Source organism: Globicephala melas, chromosome 8 (genome assembly GCF_963455315.2).
Source record: "Globicephala melas chromosome 8, mGloMel1.2, whole genome shotgun sequence".
Lineage (NCBI taxonomy): Eukaryota > Metazoa > Chordata > Mammalia > Artiodactyla > Delphinidae > Globicephala > Globicephala melas.
This window is the reverse complement of record NC_083321.1, coordinates 96,684,290-96,702,153: the sequence shown is the minus strand read 5'-3', so window position 1 is coordinate 96,702,153 and position 17,864 is coordinate 96,684,290. Positions and strand designations below refer to the sequence as shown.

At 45.5% G+C, this 17,864-nt stretch overlaps 1 protein-coding gene across 2 annotated transcripts in view; it reads right to left on the bottom strand.

Annotated features, from left to right (window-relative positions):
• Nucleotides 1–17,864, bottom strand: part of SORL1 (sortilin related receptor 1) — a 258,242-nt gene that overhangs the window by 67,531 nt on the left and 172,847 nt on the right. For both annotated transcript variants that reach the window (XM_060304206.1, XM_030839654.2), the window contains exons 13-19: nt 14,273–14,451; nt 12,600–12,786; nt 8,829–8,957; nt 7,906–7,991; nt 4,443–4,615; nt 3,226–3,357; nt 1,089–1,180 (exon numbers count right to left, since the gene is read on the bottom strand). In XM_060304206.1, coding sequence (XP_060160189.1) covers nt 1,089–1,180; nt 3,226–3,357; nt 4,443–4,615; nt 7,906–7,991; nt 8,829–8,957; nt 12,600–12,786; nt 14,273–14,451 — 978 coding nt within the window. The remainder of the gene's footprint in view (nt 1–1,088; nt 1,181–3,225; nt 3,358–4,442; nt 4,616–7,905; nt 7,992–8,828; nt 8,958–12,599; nt 12,787–14,272; nt 14,452–17,864) is intronic.

The following is a 17,864-nucleotide window of genomic DNA, read 5'->3' as shown; positions in this document are numbered from 1 at the left end:
AAGCCACTTAATTACTTGACCCACAAATTCTTTTATTGGAATTTATCTATGGTATCATCAAGTTATGCAAAGACAATGTACAAAGATGTTCATCACAGCATTGTTCATACTAGCCAAAAAAATATACATAGGTGTGTATACACATATATATTTAGGTGTATATACATGTATACACACAAATATGTTAATCTATAAAGTGATACATTATGGTACACACAAAAGAATATTATGATGTCTAAAGATCTACATGTGCTCACATAAAACAATCTTCAAACCATATTAAATATTTTTAAAACATGCAGAATAGTAATTATCCTATAATCCTTTCTGATACGCGTGTGTGTGTGTGTCTGTGTGTCTGTGTTTAAAGGGCATACACGTGTACACGGGTAAAAATAAACTCTGAATGATAACTCTTAACCAAGAAACTGTTAACAATGATTACCCCTAGGAAATGGGAGGGTGAAGAGTTAAGAGAATGGAGGAAACAAATATTTTTCATTTCATAAACTTCTACTCTCTTTTAATATTTTTAATCAAATGCGTATCTTATTTTCAGAATTTTCTTTTAAAATCGATCTAATTCTCAATCATAAATGCTACAAAGCCTCATCCAGAATTTTCCATTTAGCTCTGTTTCCTTAAGTTAATAATAAATTAATAAAAAGCACCTCTGCATTTCCCAAGTGCATACAAATTGCTGGTAAGAAAACACAAGCTGGGGGGCAGAGAAAAGAAGCAAGGGGTTAAATGTCTGTATCACACGTTAAACTCAAGATAAAGACTCCATATCAAACTATGTGGGCCTGACTATGTCCAGAGAGACTTTTAATACTACCTTTTGTTAGAGAAACACCCCACAGCTGTGAGACATCTGGGTGCCTACAGAGATTCTGATGCTCGCTAATGGAAAGGGGATGGAGTTAGCTGCCCAGGATGTCTAAGTCATGGTTCCAAGACTTGCAGGTCATAGATTATTTCAACCACAATCATTAGAAACAAGTTTCTGTCCAGCAGTTTGCCTTTCCATGAGAATCTGTCTGTTGCAGCATTGGACACACACAGATTTCCTTTGGGACCACACTTACCCGTCTCGGGGCACGAGGACCAGAGCCCTGGGCCGGTCAAGCACAGAGGAATTGACAATCGTGAGTCGGAAGTCGCCATCTGGATTCCCCACCTGACAAAGGAGGGGAAAAGGCCAAGATGGGTCTGAGCTCCTTAAACATTGCACAGTTTCCTACTTGGCTCCCTCCTACAGATGGGTCCCTTTATGGCCGCCTGATTCCCCTACAGACTGATCTGGAAACCTGCCCTGACCTCCAGCCAGAATGAGTTCTTCCCTCCTCTGGCTCAGGTGACAATTCTCACACAGTCTGACAGCGGAGCCAGCGCCACCTGTGCCCCCAGTTCTGGGGGCTTGATGACCTGCACGAAGTAAGTGCTCACTGTGTGTTTACTAACTCCACCCGCCTCCGCTGCTCCAAAGCCACCAATGGCTCTGCTTTGTCCACAAAACAAATTCTCAACGTCACCGCCTTGCCGTTTAAGAGCCTCCACAGACTGCTCTCTCCACATTCTCTCCTCCACACAGGCTCCTACAACTTCAGGGAGGCTGGTCTTCTCATGGTTCCCCAAGCCTGACATACCTGCTCCCGTCTGCTCCCACCAGATCCACCCCCAGGCCCACCGGCTCTGCTGACCCTTCTGAGCCGTCTTGATCCAGGGGCAGCCACTCTTACACCATTTCACACACCGTATTTCAGTTGTACACTGTGGACGCGTGTGGACACTGAAGCTTTACCTGCACCCTTCTAGCAGAGCGCTGACCACACTCAATTAAAAAAAGGAGCGGAAGAGTAATAAGAAGACCACCGACGCACTGCTCAGTGTGTGCCCGGCGCTGTGTATCTTTCCATTCCGTTCTCTCAACCGCCCTGTGAGGGGAACACTCCAGTGATCCCCTCCTCGATCAGGGCTCAGCTCAGATGTCCCTTCCAAGACACTTCCTCTCCCCAGTCACACAGTCACATTGCCCCATTTGATGTTCTTTGCAGCACGTGGCACCAATAGGACGGATGGACTTATTTCTTCATTATTTTGCTTGCTCCACTAAAACCTAATCTCTCTCAGCACAGGGACCTGTGTGTCTTGCCTCCTGCTGTATCATCATGACCTAAAACCATACCTGGCACGCAGTGTGCCCGGAAACAGCACTTGTCAAATGACTGAATGGATAAAGGAATCCTCACCTTACAGATGAAGAAACTGAAGCTTAGAAGGGATGAGAAACTTGCCCGAGTCACTCAGCTACTAGAATAAAGACTGAACCCAGGGCTTCCCTGGTGGCGCAGTGGTTGAGAGGCCGCCTGCCGATGCAGGGGACGCGGGTTCATGCCCCGGTCCGGGAAGATCCCACATGCCGCGGAGCGGCTGGGCCCGTGAGCCATGGCCGCTGAGCCTGCGCGTCTGGAGCCTGTGCTCCGCAACGGGAGAGGCCACAACAGTGAGAGGCCCGCGTACCGCAAAGAAAAAAAGACTGAACCCAGGTCTGTCTCTCGAGTTTGTGGCTTTTGTCATGTAACTTCCCCCAACTCTCTGGGTCTCTCTGCTTCTACTGTGCCTTCCAGTAAACCACAAGTCATGTCTCCCCAGTGAAATCAGTATAAAGAGGTGCGGAGGCAGCACCCCACTGCCTCAGCAGGAACATGCAGGGGTTGAGCATATGCCTAGGAGACCATGACTTCTTACCCTCCCAGTGCCCTGCGGAGCTCAGGTGCAGACAGGTGAAGTGAGGATACGAGAGCACCTACCTTACAGGGTGGCTGTGAGAAGTGAATCAAATAATTCATGCAAAGTGGTTCCAACAGGGTATCTCATCATTAACAACAATGATATTATGATAATAATCACGATATTATCTTCATTATGCTAATTGACAGCATAATACTCGAGTGTGGCTGTTACAGCATTGTAAGAACGCGACGGTATCATTATCATCATTGCTGTTACTACTCTGTGCTTCTGCTAGCCCAAAAGTAAGTATTCAGGTATCTTAATGAAATCTCTGTTTAACAGATTCAGGCACCCCGTTCGCACACGGGACCTCCATTCTCTGCATTTCTCAGGGAATCTCCAGAGGAATGAGACACACTGGCTCCTGCTTCTGTGTCAACTCCGGCTCCCAGCCCAGGGGCTCCCCTGCTTGCATAATTAAGGACATACCTCAATCTTTTTGAAGCCAGAATCCACCCAGTAAAGTAACTGGCTGAGGGGTTCAAAAGCCAAGGCTTCCACTGTCTCCAGGCCAGAACTGACGATCACCTCTTGCCCTGCACTCCCGTTCAAACAGAGGCGCTGATGAGAAAGAAAGAAAGAAGAAACGGTGTGAAATGTTCAAATGACCTCCAGCCAAATCAGCCCCTTCGATGGGAACCCACTTATTCAATTGGCTTGAAGGGGGAGGGCGGAGATGTTTTATATTCGTAAGTGTTCCAGATGCATGAAGCTGGTTTTTGATAAAAGCATTTCTAAAATGGATTATGGCTTCCTGTTTGAAGCAGAATAACTAAACAGAACTGAATCTTTTATATCACCTTGCATTATCATCATGAACACCGGTCACTGAGCTGTGCTGTATCACAATAATGAGGTGGAGATGACCAAAATGCATAAGTCTGTCTGCTTTTAAAATAAACGAAACCAGACTGCTGTTATTTTTTAAATCCCGTGTCTGCTTTTTATAAAAAGTCTTTCCTCCCTCGGGAGGCTCCTAGCCATCAGGTGCTATCGCTGGGACAGTAACGGGCAGTAGTCACTGCCACCCCCCCACCAAACCCTTCGGATACCCGGGCCCTGTAAAATTTCTGTTGGGTTGGAAGTCCAGATAAAACTTGCTGGAATTGCTTTTCTAAAAGGATTAAATAAGCAATGAATAAATATCAAATAGCTCTCCTTTAAAATGCATGGGTCTGAGTGTATGGCCATCTATCTGGCCTGCATGGCGACCTTCACAGCTTACTTCCTGGTTCTTGACCGTGCTCAGAATAGCTGAAATGGATAATTACGTGAACTATGGAGAAGTCAAGTGTTACTATATCACGGCTTGGAAGGAAGGACGCTAACGAGGCAGTGCGTACGATAGGGAGGGACTAATAGTGCTACACACCGAATCCTAAACGCTTTCCAGTAGGTAAAGGGAGACCTCACTTAGAAGCAATACCACAGACTGGCGGCTCCCTCTGTCCTTCCTACAAGGACAGAGGTAGGTAGGAAAGAACATACTAAAACAGAAAACTGAAAAGTGTCCTCCGTTGGCCCTGAGAGGAGCTACAACTTAAAAACCTCCAATACCCATCTCCTCGGGCCACTCTGCAAGAAGCTTACCAGGACTGGGCAGTCACGAGGCACAGCCCCCGCGAGCAGACCCAGAGTGGACGCACCTGGATGATGTCCAAGGCCAGGTCGGACCAATACAAGCAGTTGCGGTCATAGTCGAAGTCCAGGGCCACCGCTGCCCGCAGCCCGGTGAGAGGCAACTGCTCGGTGGCTCCGGAGGTCAAGTCGTAGCGGTGGATGGACTTGCGCATGGCGTACAGGATGAACTCGTTCTCCTCTGCACAGACACACAAAGACGACAGGGGGCTGGACCTGGGGATGCTGAACGGGTCCTCGCACGTCTGACCCTCTTTTTTCTCACCCATAAACCTCAGAGCCACTGCACATGGCGTGGGTCAAGTGAGAACGTAGGAATCCAGACTTAGAAGGTGGGTGAAGGAATCACATTTCTGCCTTGGGCAAGTTTCTTAAACTCCCGTGAATCTCTGTTTCCTCTGCAAAGTGTCTACTTGCTACATTTTTTAAAAATCTAGATTCCCTCCGGTAGTCATGCTCCAATAGCTATTCTTCAGAGCTCGGCCGAAAAGTTTTGGTCACACTTGACAAAATAATTACACCAATCAGCACGTTCCTCCTTGTCACAGGACTGCATCACGTGGCATCGTAATCTTGTTGACTAAAGACCCCAAGTCGCTGAAGACTTACAGCTAAGTTTCCTAATCTATTTTCTCACCCATTCAATATTGTTCACAATGACACAGAGCAATTATATCACCCTACTATATTTTCAAAGCAATAATACATCCTTGGCCACCTACAAAACGTTTTACAACACAATCATCACAAAGATTCTATTTCTACTTAAATACTTACACAACGTACATACTATGTACCAGGCGTTGTCTGATCCCAGTAACAACTGTATAAAGGAAGAACTACTATTAACTTGATTTTACAAATGAGAAAACGGAGAGCAAAGAGGTTAAGTAACCCACTCAAGGTCACACAACCAGTAAGGGGCAGAACAAAGACTTGAACTCGGAGGGTCTGGATCCAGAGTCTATGTTTTAGCACCCAATGGTGTAACACCGATGGTGCCATTTTTCAAGACATAGAAATAGAAGCCCAGGGTGCTTACGAGACTGACTTAACGTCAGACAACTAGGAACGTGAAGAGCTGGTGCTCTGTCTCTTCCACTTAGGGAACAGCCTGGAAAACATCCAGATTCTTCCAAGGGAATGGAGATGAGCAACACACCTGCATCCATACCTGAGGCATCGTTGTGACAATATGTTACATCTGGGACCAAGCTGCAAATCTGGGTCCCTCTGCTGCACGCCTGCACGGTGACTGTGGTTGTTTGCTCTCTCTCATCCCATTCATTCAACGAGTTAACATGTCCTAGCCACCTCTGCTTTATAAAGGCTTCAATATAGATAATGCACCCCCAAAATGTAAGTCTACCTACTATTTTTTACCAAAGGTAAATTTGCCTTCTTTTCCTTCAGTATTACTTCACTTCAAAAGTATCTAAGCCACCACCACATGATAACAAACCCCTCCCTTTGGTCTGCAAGAAAACCTTCCCACTGTAATTCCCAGGGGACGGAATAGTCAAGATGAAAAGTGCCGAGCTTGTAAATGACATTGGAATCAAGGATTCTCATGGCAGCTGCCACGTGGAGATGCGGAGACACATTCACAGCAGCAAGCCCTTCACCCCACATCTCTCTACCATCTAGAAACCTCATTCTGTTGCTTTGGGTTTGTTTTTTTTTTTCCTTCTAACCAACTACTGCCTTTTGAGTAGAGTCGGAGTCCTGAAACACCTGCCTTAGGATTGGGTGTAGAGGAACAGACAGGATTTTGTGTGCAATTCTTAACTTAGAAAAGAAATAGAATTCTTGGTAAATCCCAGCCATACATGAGCCCAGCCTAGAGATGTGCGTTATTATCCTAATCTCAAAGGAAGAAAAATTACTTCACTTTTAAAAATCCTTCCAGACGACCAGATTACCTCATCTTTGCAAACATATGACGGTTCCACATTAGTCCTATAAAACCATCTTTTCCTTTCTTGGTACATCCCTGCCTTCTATTCCATGCTTTACAAAAAAAAAAAAACATTTAGGAGGTGGCCTACACTACAAATGAGATTTTTCCACTTCATTCCCTATCCTATCTTCTCCTATCAGAAGAGAAAATAGCTTTCCTACCAGTTTAGACAGTTTTAAACAAACTGTTTTGCCCCTCGCTGAATTACCTTCAGAAATATTTATTACCAAAGTACCTACTCCAGCCCCTTAAGAGCGATCACTCAAACCCTGCTCACCCAAGCCCTCATCAATAACAGCTCTCGTGAGGGGACTGTTTGAATATTATCTGCTCATTTGTGGGAATCTGCGGAAGCCATGTTCTTTTGAAGTCTCCACAGTGAGGGATGTTAATTACTCAGTAATGATGGAAGATTAAATTAAGGGACTAATGAGCTTAGCATGAAAAACACCAGGGCAAACTGGCGAGCAGTGAGCGAAGGAGAGGGCTGCTCTTCCCTGCCCGCGGAGGGTGAGGCTGTTCGCTCAGGCTTCCTTTGGCGCTGATGTCTGTTCCATCAGACGCCACCACCACCAGTGAAGCCAGCTCCAGTCACGCACCTTCCCCGAGAGGCGTGAGCAGGAGGGAGGGCTCAGAGGGAAGAGAAGCCCTACATGAAAAAGACTAGAAACGGAGCAAAGAAAGGAAAGATGCTAAGAGATTAGCTCTTTGTTAAGGTATCATAATTTCACGTCTATATTACAAATACCTCCACATCTGCTATCACCACCAAATCAACTTGAAATGTTTGGAACACATTACACATTTACAGCATGTGCACTTGCTGCAAAAGTTTCCCCCAATGAGCGTGCACGTGATCACCTCAAAGAATGGGAATGACGCTCACGTGCCACTTCAGTGATGGCCAAGCAAGAGCATGAGGCTTAGAGTCTGAATTCTAGCTCTGTCACTCACCAGACGTGTGACCTCAAATAAACTGTTTAACTCTCTCCTCTGAACACACTTCCTCATATTAAAAAAAAAAAAAAAATGGAGCTAATAATAATATCTGCTTCACTGGGTAGTTCTAAGGACTAAACTGATAACGCATGGAAAAGTACATTAAAATGTGTAAAATTCCATTAAAATATTAGTCATAATTATTGTTATAAAAATTAAGATAGATCACTTAGCTATTTCCCAGAAAGCCATGAGTCTCTTTCTATGACAAACAAACGGATCACGGAACACACAGATGGCCTAAGGGTGCCCTCGGCCCCCCACGCCTAGAATACAACAGATGCCAAATAAATATTTTTCAATGAACAAAAGGGATTTCCCTCTGAAAATGTCTTCCATTCCTATAAAAACATAAGGTTATAAATAAATGTTGTTTGGATACCATGCTTAGAGGGAAACGGGAGCTCTGAGATACCCATCCTTTCTCTCCAGGAAGTTTGAAGAGCCAGGTGAGATCACGGGAATGCTTCAACAATGTCTCGACAAGACAAAGGGAAGAAACCACGTCTCACCTGCCAAAGGACACGGCACCAGCTCTCCTTCCAGGCGTACTTCAACATCTCCTCCACTGCAGGTGTCCCCAGAAATCTTCCGATAGCTGTCACCCCCACCCAAGAGTAAGAGGTCAGAAACATCAAAGAATAGTCATAAAGGAACATTTACCCATCCATGGACAATACAGCTTATCTATTCATCTTCCTATACAGCAAGAAGAAGGAATTGAATCATTCTGAATTGCTTCTGCCTGTAAATAAATGAGGCAGCACAGACAATTTGGAGCACTGTCCCAGGCGAGAGTTTCACATATACCGTTGACCCTTGAACAGCTCCAGGGTTAGGGGCACTGACCAACCCCCCACCACTACAGGTAAAAATCCACGTAGTACTGCTACCTCCACCTCAAAGTCAAAGGAATTCATAAATGACTCACCCAAAGGCAGGAACTCAAATAGTCTGAGTAGAATCAGGATTAGAACCCTAGTTCTTTTGATTCTACGTACTGTGATCTCTCATCGAACACAAACTTTCCCCCACCTTAACTTAAAAGTACAATGAAAATACAGGTATTATATTTACTGAAGAAACTCCACATGTAAGTGGACCTTATATGCGTTTCAAATGTGTATTGTTCAAGCGTCAACTGTATCTCTTCAACACAATGCTCTGAAGACGTGCACTGGCTGAAGTTTATGACTTAAGAAACAACTGGAGTTGCAGAGACGCTTACAGACTTGCATTTTTTTCCACGGGGGGCTAGGATGGGGAGACGAGTTTGCAAACATCACAGTTTTAAATATTCCCCAAGCTACCTGCAACCTGCTACCTTGGAATTCTGGCATTTAGAGTATGAAAGGAACCCAGGTGGTCCTCTGCGCTCTCCATACCAAGTGCAGACCCGCCGTGCCCCAGACATGGCAACCTCTGTGAGACGTACCCTCTGGTTCTCCTGTAAGCAGAACCCACAGGACAAGGCACGGGAGGGGAGTGCGACTTCCCAGAAAACTCAGGATCCGGAACACAAACCTCTAATAACAAATCTTCACTCATCTTGAAGCCAAAGTCACTGAAAAGGCAATTGGGGCTCGGTAAGGCCGCTGGTTGACACACTTCAGGTATTTTGGGACCCTCCCTTGCGACGTCCACCCTACTGCCCACCACCTGTATTGTAAGTTACTCAACATGTCCCTTTAACGAATACTCACTATTTTACACTAATGCATTTTCAAAAGAAACTTTATAACAGAGCCATAATAGGAAAACCATTATCATATGCCATAAATAGACAGAAACAAGACAGATCATGATGCCAAAGACAAAATAATACTGACTTTTTTTTAGCTGGACCCAGTTCCCTGTCCAGAGACTCTGGGCCTGCCCTCTCTTTGTTAAAAGCAATTGGCAAATGTGAAGAATTACTAGCACCCAGTGAGACTTTCTCCTTGACGTGACTGGAAGGATTAAAAGAGAAATTTAAAGGAACCGTCTTTTTTCTAAACTAAAGATTCAATGTTATTTAAGAGCATGTCCACCTTCTCCCTAAAATCACCGTGGGGGCCTCCTCGTGCACTTCGGGACCCAGACCTTCTGCAGTTTGGGGACCACATCTCTTCCACACTGGCCAGCTAGCCAGGCAGAGCCCTGGGGTAGGAAGCAGGGGTCCCAGGTCTAGTCTTGGCCCTGCCCTTGTCTGCGTGAGTGGACGGCTCTAAAACGAGGCAGCTGTACTTGCCAAGGTCTGGCCCAAACCATAAACTCATAATCCAACGGGACTTTCCATGTCGATGTGCTTTACCCAAAAGCCTTCATTTACTCTATCAAGTATAACACCTACTGCAGGAAAAGTGTTAACAGGTACAGGGCAAAGTGGTTCGTGTACATATTACATGACAGTCCACATTTAGCACCCTGTAGAGCATTTTTCAGAAGGGAGCAGTTTTATTACTGTACCAAACACATTCCATTCATTAAATCCGGTAAATTTCTACGGAATGGCTGCTTTAAACCTTTTGGGGGACTAAGCAGAGCATTAATTACTCCAATGGCAAAGTACTCTGCTTGGGCAGTTTTTTCAAACTATGGGTCATGACCTAGTGGGCTGTGAAAGCATATTGGAGGGTCCAGACCTGCTTCCTCCCCCCCTCACAAAAAAATTGCAAAATTCATCGCACTTGAAAGTGAATCTTACCTCATAAAACTCCTGTTTACATAGATGTGTGTACGTGTCTACATACACAAATATGTGTAGGTACAGGATCACACTATAAAATACATTGCTTACTAGGAGTTGCAGTCAAGAGTTTGAAAACCACTCTTATTGGCAACCTGGGGGAATATAAAGATGTAAAAGAAACTACTCCTGAAATCAGGGAACATACAGGCTAGTAACTGTGCTTCCCAGGGAGGCCAGAAAGGACTGTTGGAAGTAAGTACAGCTGTCCCTCAGGAGCAGGACCAATGGACAGACACTGGGAGCTCGCCGATTCTCACTTCCTCTCTTCATGTCCATGTCCAGACCCTGCCCTCCCCACTGCCACAGGTCAGTGCCACCAAACCTTTCCAAGAGCCATGCAGTCAGGCTGTTCCTTTCTAGAAGCTACAGCAAACAGGGGAACTACAGGATGCCCTGAAACACACCCTTCACCGTTTGTATGGTCATCACCCCACAATGCCATCTGGCCCAAAGCCCAAGAGGGGCGAGGCAGGCTGTTTCCTGGTCTCAGCCTCCAGTGGCTTTTAGCTGAGTGGGTGTGGTGGAACCATGGGGGCCAGGCACCTGGCTTTTGCTTTTGGTTGTTGCTATTGCTGTTTTGGGGGAATTTTAGAGAAAAACAATGATGATTTTAGAGAAAAAGCATAATAGTGTTCATCAAAAAAAAAAAATCAAGATTTGTCAGATTTTCTCACATATTCTTCATTTTGTCTTATTTTCAAGTATTTAATGGGGATAAAAGAGGGAGGAGAGAGGGCTCGTAATCTTTTCCATCATCAGGGTCCCCAAAGTCTCAATCCAGTCGGCAGGGATACCTCAGACCAGCAAAATCCCTCCGACTGGCATTACCATTTAGGGTTCTCTAAGGGAGGGCAGAAGGCAGCAGAGGGGCACTGAGCGGACATCACTGGGAACATTGAACAGCTCTGTGCTTCTGCCATGAAAGCGTCTACGTTGTTATCTTAGGACCACATGGCTTTCGGAGAGGATGCTCGTCTTTGGCTGTCTAAAGCCCTGCTGCTCTGAGGGTAGCTCTGCAGAGAAGCAGCCTCGGGGTCACCTGGAGCCTGGGCGACGGCAGGGCCCCAGGACAACCAAGTCAGGACTTGCATTTTAATGAGATCCAAGATGATTCACATGCACCTTCAAGTTTCCGAAGCACTGGTCTAGGACCGGAACTGCCTGAATCTGGTTGGCTGTTTTGTAAATAAAGCTTTATCGGGTCACGGCCACGCCCATTCATCTAGGCGGCAATCTCAATACACAGGCAGAGCTGAGTAGCTGCAACGGAGACCACATGGCCTGCAAAGCCTAAAACGTTTACTCTGTGGCCCTGTTCCCACCTCTGGACTAGAACACATCCAAGGTTTCTGGCTTTAGTCAAGATAAGTGTGGCTTCCCAAAGCAACCTTTGGTTTCTTTATGCTTCGGCAACCACTGAAAAATGAGTTATGTGCTTACGATCAGTACCCGCGCTCTACCGAGAGCCCTGCAAACCTGGAATGATTCCATGCTGGATCACAGACTTGGGGGATCGTCTACGGGCTCTGACACCCTATGTCTCTACTGCTAGCATCATCTTCCTAAAGCTAAGCTCTGTTCTGGTCATCAACTCTCCTCAAAAGCCTCCAAAGACATCCTCCTGCTTACAGAATATGGTCCACGCCCAAGTCTCCACCCCACCGTAGTCTCTCTCTTTTCAGCCTCATCTCCACTCACTGACCCCCAGTCATACATCCAACAAGACATCCAAACTAAACCACCAACTACACTTTCCTGTTTCCACACCTTCACGCTGCTGCTGCGTCTTCCCAGAACGCTCCAGTCACGTACCCTGATGCTTCCTCCTTAAAGCCCATCTCAAACAGTGTTGCCTCCAGAGATTTCCTGATTCCCCAGCAGCAAATCCCAGTCTCCTCTTTCCTATCAATAATCCCAGCAAAAGCACCCGTTCCTCCTCCAAGGTACCTGCATCTTCCCATCTCCTGTTACAATGATTTGTGTGCACGTCATTTCTTCCACAATGTCAAGCAGCGTCTTGGATATTTTACTCAAGGACCCATGAATATACAAATATATATATATATATATATATAAAAAACACTAACCCCCCCTCGTTTCAGATAAAGAAACAAATTCCCTCTGGAATAGGGCTCCTAACAAAAAAGGAGTTATCTACAATCGAACCTTCAGCATGTTCCTTTCTTGGGCTGCCCTCGTAGAAACAAATCCCAGAGTGACCTATTCCTGCATAAACCACCGCAACTTGCCTGGGTGTCACACCTCCACCACATCACACGGCTGTAACAACTAAATGGAATAACCTGCATAAACAGTGCCTAGCACGGTTCCGGGCTCATAAGAGATGCTTAATAAATATTTGTTTCCTATGATTCCCTCCCTTTCTTCAGGGGAAGCGACCATGTCCTAGTCTGTTTCCCACACCGGTGAGTGACCAGAATAGAACTCAGTCCCTGGCATGGATGTAGAACCCACCATTCATAGTCCTGTCGGGTACAGGAGCAGTTGGACAGGACCACCGGCCGGTCGAAGTCTTCTCCGTTAAAACACGTGGCGTGGGGGATCCTGCGTTTGAAAACCGTCTTGTGCCCTAGCAGACACTCGCTGCCCCGCTCATCAGACGGGGACCACAGCTTGTAGTCGTTCTCTGTGCAGGGAACCCCTAAGGAGGAGGAAATACAGCATTACAGGCAGACACACGCAGGGTTTCCTGTCCTGCCCGCCCCGCAGCCCAGCCACCCACTTCCCGTACCTCCCGTTACTGCCCAGCGGGGTGTGCAGGCCCCCGGAGCCAGCCCGTCCCTCTAATCAGCCGGCTCTGAGGCCGGGCAGCAGCCCCTTGGTGTCCCCTGAAACACGGACGTGCATCTGAGAAAGATGGGAAGAAGCAAGCTTCTTTGGTGCTCACTGTCTACACTTCGGAAAGATTTCCGCAGATTCTGCAGTTTCCTTAGAAACAGGTGCCCAGAGGCGTTCATCTCCAGGGAGTTAGGTAGAGGCTGAATCCCTGAGAGATGGTACCCCTCAGGAGTACTGTCCCCTGCCTGCCTCCCGAGGCAGCGTGGACGCATCTGGTAGTATGGCCCACGAGCAAGAGAGTTCACTGTCACTGCTCGGAAGGTATGGGATCTTCATGAAAGGAGGCTGAGAACTGGTCAGACAACCTGGACCGTCATTCCATCTACCCACATCCACTCGAAATTTAAGTAGAGTGGTTTCTACAGGAATTCCAAAGTACACCAATGTCTATACTGGTAGTTGACGTCTTTTTCATATGTGTGTCTTTGGTGAGATTAAATGCTGCCTGAAACTGATGAACTACTGTCAACTCAACACCATTCCAATCAGCAAGCATTTATTAAACCCTTACTGACAATAAGGTTATCAGGCCGTCCAGTGGGTAGAATATGACTATGCACAGGGCAGGTTCTTGCGTCTAAAGACCTATGATCTAGTTGATGGGAGAGGACACACCCAGAGGGACAGACACAAATTTGTAAATCAAGGTGTGATGAGTACACGTACGCTAGGGACACAGAGAAGAGGGGAGAGATCTCTTGGTTGGGAGTAGCAGTCAAGTGCATTGGATCCTGATCCATGAGAAGGATTTCAACGAGTGGAAACTGAACCCAAGGGGCATTCCAGGCAGCTGGAATAATGTCAGCCGAAGCAGAGAAGTTGCCGAGGGCAGGGTTACACGGGGGTGAGGAAGGAAGAAGTACGATAAACAAGTTCACTCTCCCTGCTCGCTTATTTACAGGTCCTGCGTCTGGGCGAGCAGATGGTGATGAGACCCCAGGCAGCTCTGAGAGGACCCTGCATCACTAGTAGTAGTTACCCACTGAATTTGCCAAACTGGAACTGCTAATTTGGAAGTATGTTTTCCAAGCATTCATTCATTCACATGTTCAGCACACACATATGTAAACCTCCCCTGTGCCCGTGACCGCACAGGAAACGAGAATACAAAAGACAACATGTGGCCCTATGAACAACTGCCCGAGCAACTGCCTCTGAATCTCTCATTCACTTACTGCATATGTGCCCGTCTTCTTCAATGGATCACAAACTCTTCCCAGGGCACGGTATCTAAGCTGATGCTTTCAATAGGTATTTCTGTGCAAAGGGCCGAGGAGGCAGCAGCTTACCCAAGGCAGCCGTGGCATTGACCTGGAGGATCAGCCAGCTGTGGATGTTCTCTTTGTTGGAGCCAAAGATGGTGAAGACAGTGCTCTTCTCGCCGGGCTCCGTGAGGAGCCCGTACACAAACACCGGCTTCTCGGAGAAGATGAATGTTTTCCAGGTCTCCCCTTCGTTGGTGCTGTACCTGCCCAAATGCAAGTAAAAGGATCCTTGCGGTTAAAGTCTCCGGGGCGAGAGCTTGGTTTCCAGATAACATTCATCTGTAAGAGGAACCAGGGCTCCTTGGAGAAGTGGCTGGTACTGGGCTAAAGCCGGGCAAGTTTAAGGTTGTGCCAGAAAGGGGGGAAGTGCTCACAGACGGATGCCGATGACCCGAAAGGACATGGGAGCCACCTTGATGGGGCTCCAACTGGCCAGTCTGGGAAAATATGAACTTAACAAAGAGAAATGATGGTAACAGATAATACACTGAATGAAAAGAGGCCATGGGTCTCTAAATGATACCAAACAGGAAGAGAAAGGGAGGAGGGAATTTTTTTTTATTATACTACAGTGCTACCTAATAAATGTTGAAAACAATGACAGAATGAGAAAAGTGACTGTACTATAACCCCCCACTGTAACAACCGAGTCAGACAAGAGGACCAGAGTGTTCACACGGTCTAAAGATATCAACTCACACTCACTGCAAAGGGGGAAATGTAATTTACAGCGGACAATCTGAGATTCAACCCTCAACAAACTTAGCATCACTCACAGTGGTTCAACCTGACATCGTGTACCTCCTGGACAAAGCACTGAGGATACCACATCATCTAGGCACTACTATTCCATGCGACTGGACAAATTCAGAATGTGGAACTTTCTACATGACAACTAGTCTGGATGCTTCAAAACATCAAGGCCATGAAAAACCAACCAACCAACCAACAAGAGGCAGAGGGCTTGTTATAGATTGAAAGAGACTAAAGAGGTATAATAACCAAATGCGATATGTAAACGTGGACTGAATCCTGGATTAGAAAAAAAAACCAGCAGCTACAAATAGTAAAGGACAACTGAGAAAATATAATAGTCTGTAAGTAATACTGAGTTCATGATCATTTTCTTGGGTGTGATAATGGCATTCTGATTGTGCAGGAAAATATGCTGACTTCCTGGAGATATGTTTAAGTATTTAGCTATAAAGAGGCCCAAGAGCTGCAACTTTCTTTCAAATGATTCCCAAAAAAAAGGGTGGCTGCACAGATGAATGGCTGGATGGATGGATGGATAGAAAGATGACAGGATAGATGGCAAAAGCAGAGCAAACGGACAAAATGTTAACAATTGGTGATTAAGGGAGCTGTAGGGGAAGGTCACATGAGTAATTTTTATACAATTTTTCCAACTTTTCCCATAGTCTTAAAAATTAAAAAGTTGGAGGAAAGTGTGTCCTGAGAAAAGTCTCCAAGACAGATTACATCAGAACGAGAGAGCAAGCCCTTGAGGGAAAAAAAAAAAAGCAGCACTGAAGTAACTGTACTGATTTCAAATTATCTTTTGTATTGAAGAGGAGCAGGAGAGGAAAGTGTGCCTGGTATTTGCTTCATCACCCAGTAAGCTGGTGAGATGCTCACCATGAGAAACCACTCAATTAAGAGGGGGTTCATGAGGGTCACAGAGCCACTGGGTCTCTCAAATCCAAATTATATACAAAACTTTTCTTTCACTTTTCCCATGTTTTTGAGATATTAGTTTTACTCACTCAGGATCTTAATACTTGATGTAGTTCTTTTTACAACATCATTCAATCCAAACACTTCCTCTTGTCTTGAGATTACTAAAATTGGTACTTCTGCAAGAAGAGCTATGGGTTAAACCTAGTGGTGGGGCTACAGGGCAATGGGGACTAAGCAATCTCCTCCACAGATCTTCCTAAGAGGAGAAATTCTCTTCTGGCTGATACGCTTTTGGTTTAAGCTATCTCTGAAGCAGGTACGGGGATAAGGTAACTCATTCAGTCTCTTTCTTGTAGCAGGGTGATGAGCGAATGGCTTAGTGCCATCTTTAAAGCAAACTGAACCAGCAGAGTCAGCCTATTAACCAGACATGATGGGAGCCATCCGTGTGATAAGGCCGGAAGTCTGCCTATTTGCACATTGCCTAGGTAATTCTACTTAACAGCTCCTCGAACGCGAGATAACCTCAGGAAATGAATCATCCCATTTCTTGAGAAGTTCCCAGCAGACTCTGACCATAACATATTAATGAGACTAAAAAGCAGGTGCATGGCCGAGTACAGCCCTGAACCTAAGAATAAACTGGGCATTTAAAAAACAGTGCTTTTTTCAAAATTTTGGAGACATGGTAGTCATATTATCAACTGCAAAAGTTAAGGGAACATCTGTTCTGGACCAAATTCTGACCTCCAGAGGAGAACTTGTGCTGGTGAAGTGAAAGTGACAAGAACCTTGCAAGAAAACAAACCAAGCCATCTTTATACGCCTAATAGTCGTGAAAGAGGACGTAGGGCCCCAGCCCTTAGGACGGAGAATTTAAAACGTTCAAACAGAAGTATAGACCTAATCTCATGGCCAAAGCTCTCAAGAAGATGGGACTATAATACAGTAGTAACATAATATAACCAAAGATACACTAAATAAGTGAAGCACTGGTAGACACTCAATTTAAAACACAAATGTGTGGCTGGAGAGAAAGGTCCTTGATGAGCTCAGACTTTTTAAAAAAAACATATTCAAGATGAGAAAAGTCATATTAACCAAGGGTAAAAACTTAAAGAGCAGTAGCAATCTCCTAATTAATCCTAGCTGTCATTCTTACAGCTAGTAATCTGTAGAAACAGTGGCCAAACAACGCAAACTCAAAATAAGTCAAGGATTATGCTTCAAATGACCAAAATAATTGGGAGGTTAGTGAGCAGTGAGACGTGGGTTGGTTACCCAGCAAGTCCTATAAAGAATTAGAAATGGAGGACTTCCCTGGTGGCGCAGTGGTTGAGAATCTGCCTGCCAATGCAGGAGACACGAGTTCGAGCCCTGGTCTGGGAAGATCCCACATGCCGCGGAGCAACTGGGCCCGTGAGCCACAATTACTGAGCCTTTGCATCTGGAGCCTGTGCTCCGCAGTAAGAGTGGCGGTGATAGTGAGAGGCCTGCGCACCGCGATGAAGAGTGGCCCCCGCTTGCCACAACTAGAGAAAGTCCTCGCACAGAAACGAAGACCCAACACAGCCATAAATAAATAAATAAAGCAAACTGTCAACAAATAAAAATAAATAAACACTATTATTAAAAAAAAGAATTAGAAATGGAATAGGCTCATCCGTCTGATGGTTAATGGTATAAATAGGAAAGACAGAAAAAGAGGCAGCAGTAGTTAGTCAATTTCTATTTTGGTTTTGTCTTTATTAAAGAGAATGATCTTCAAACTGGACAAAGCAGAAAAAAAAGACGGAAGTTAAAGGAAAATGAATGCAAAATAAAGCACACTCTAGAGAACTGAAAGATTTAAAGGTATAATTGCAGAGCTCCTTTTAATAATCTCTAAAAGAACCACGAGAACAGATAAAGATCTCAAGACTAGATGAGAAAAAGT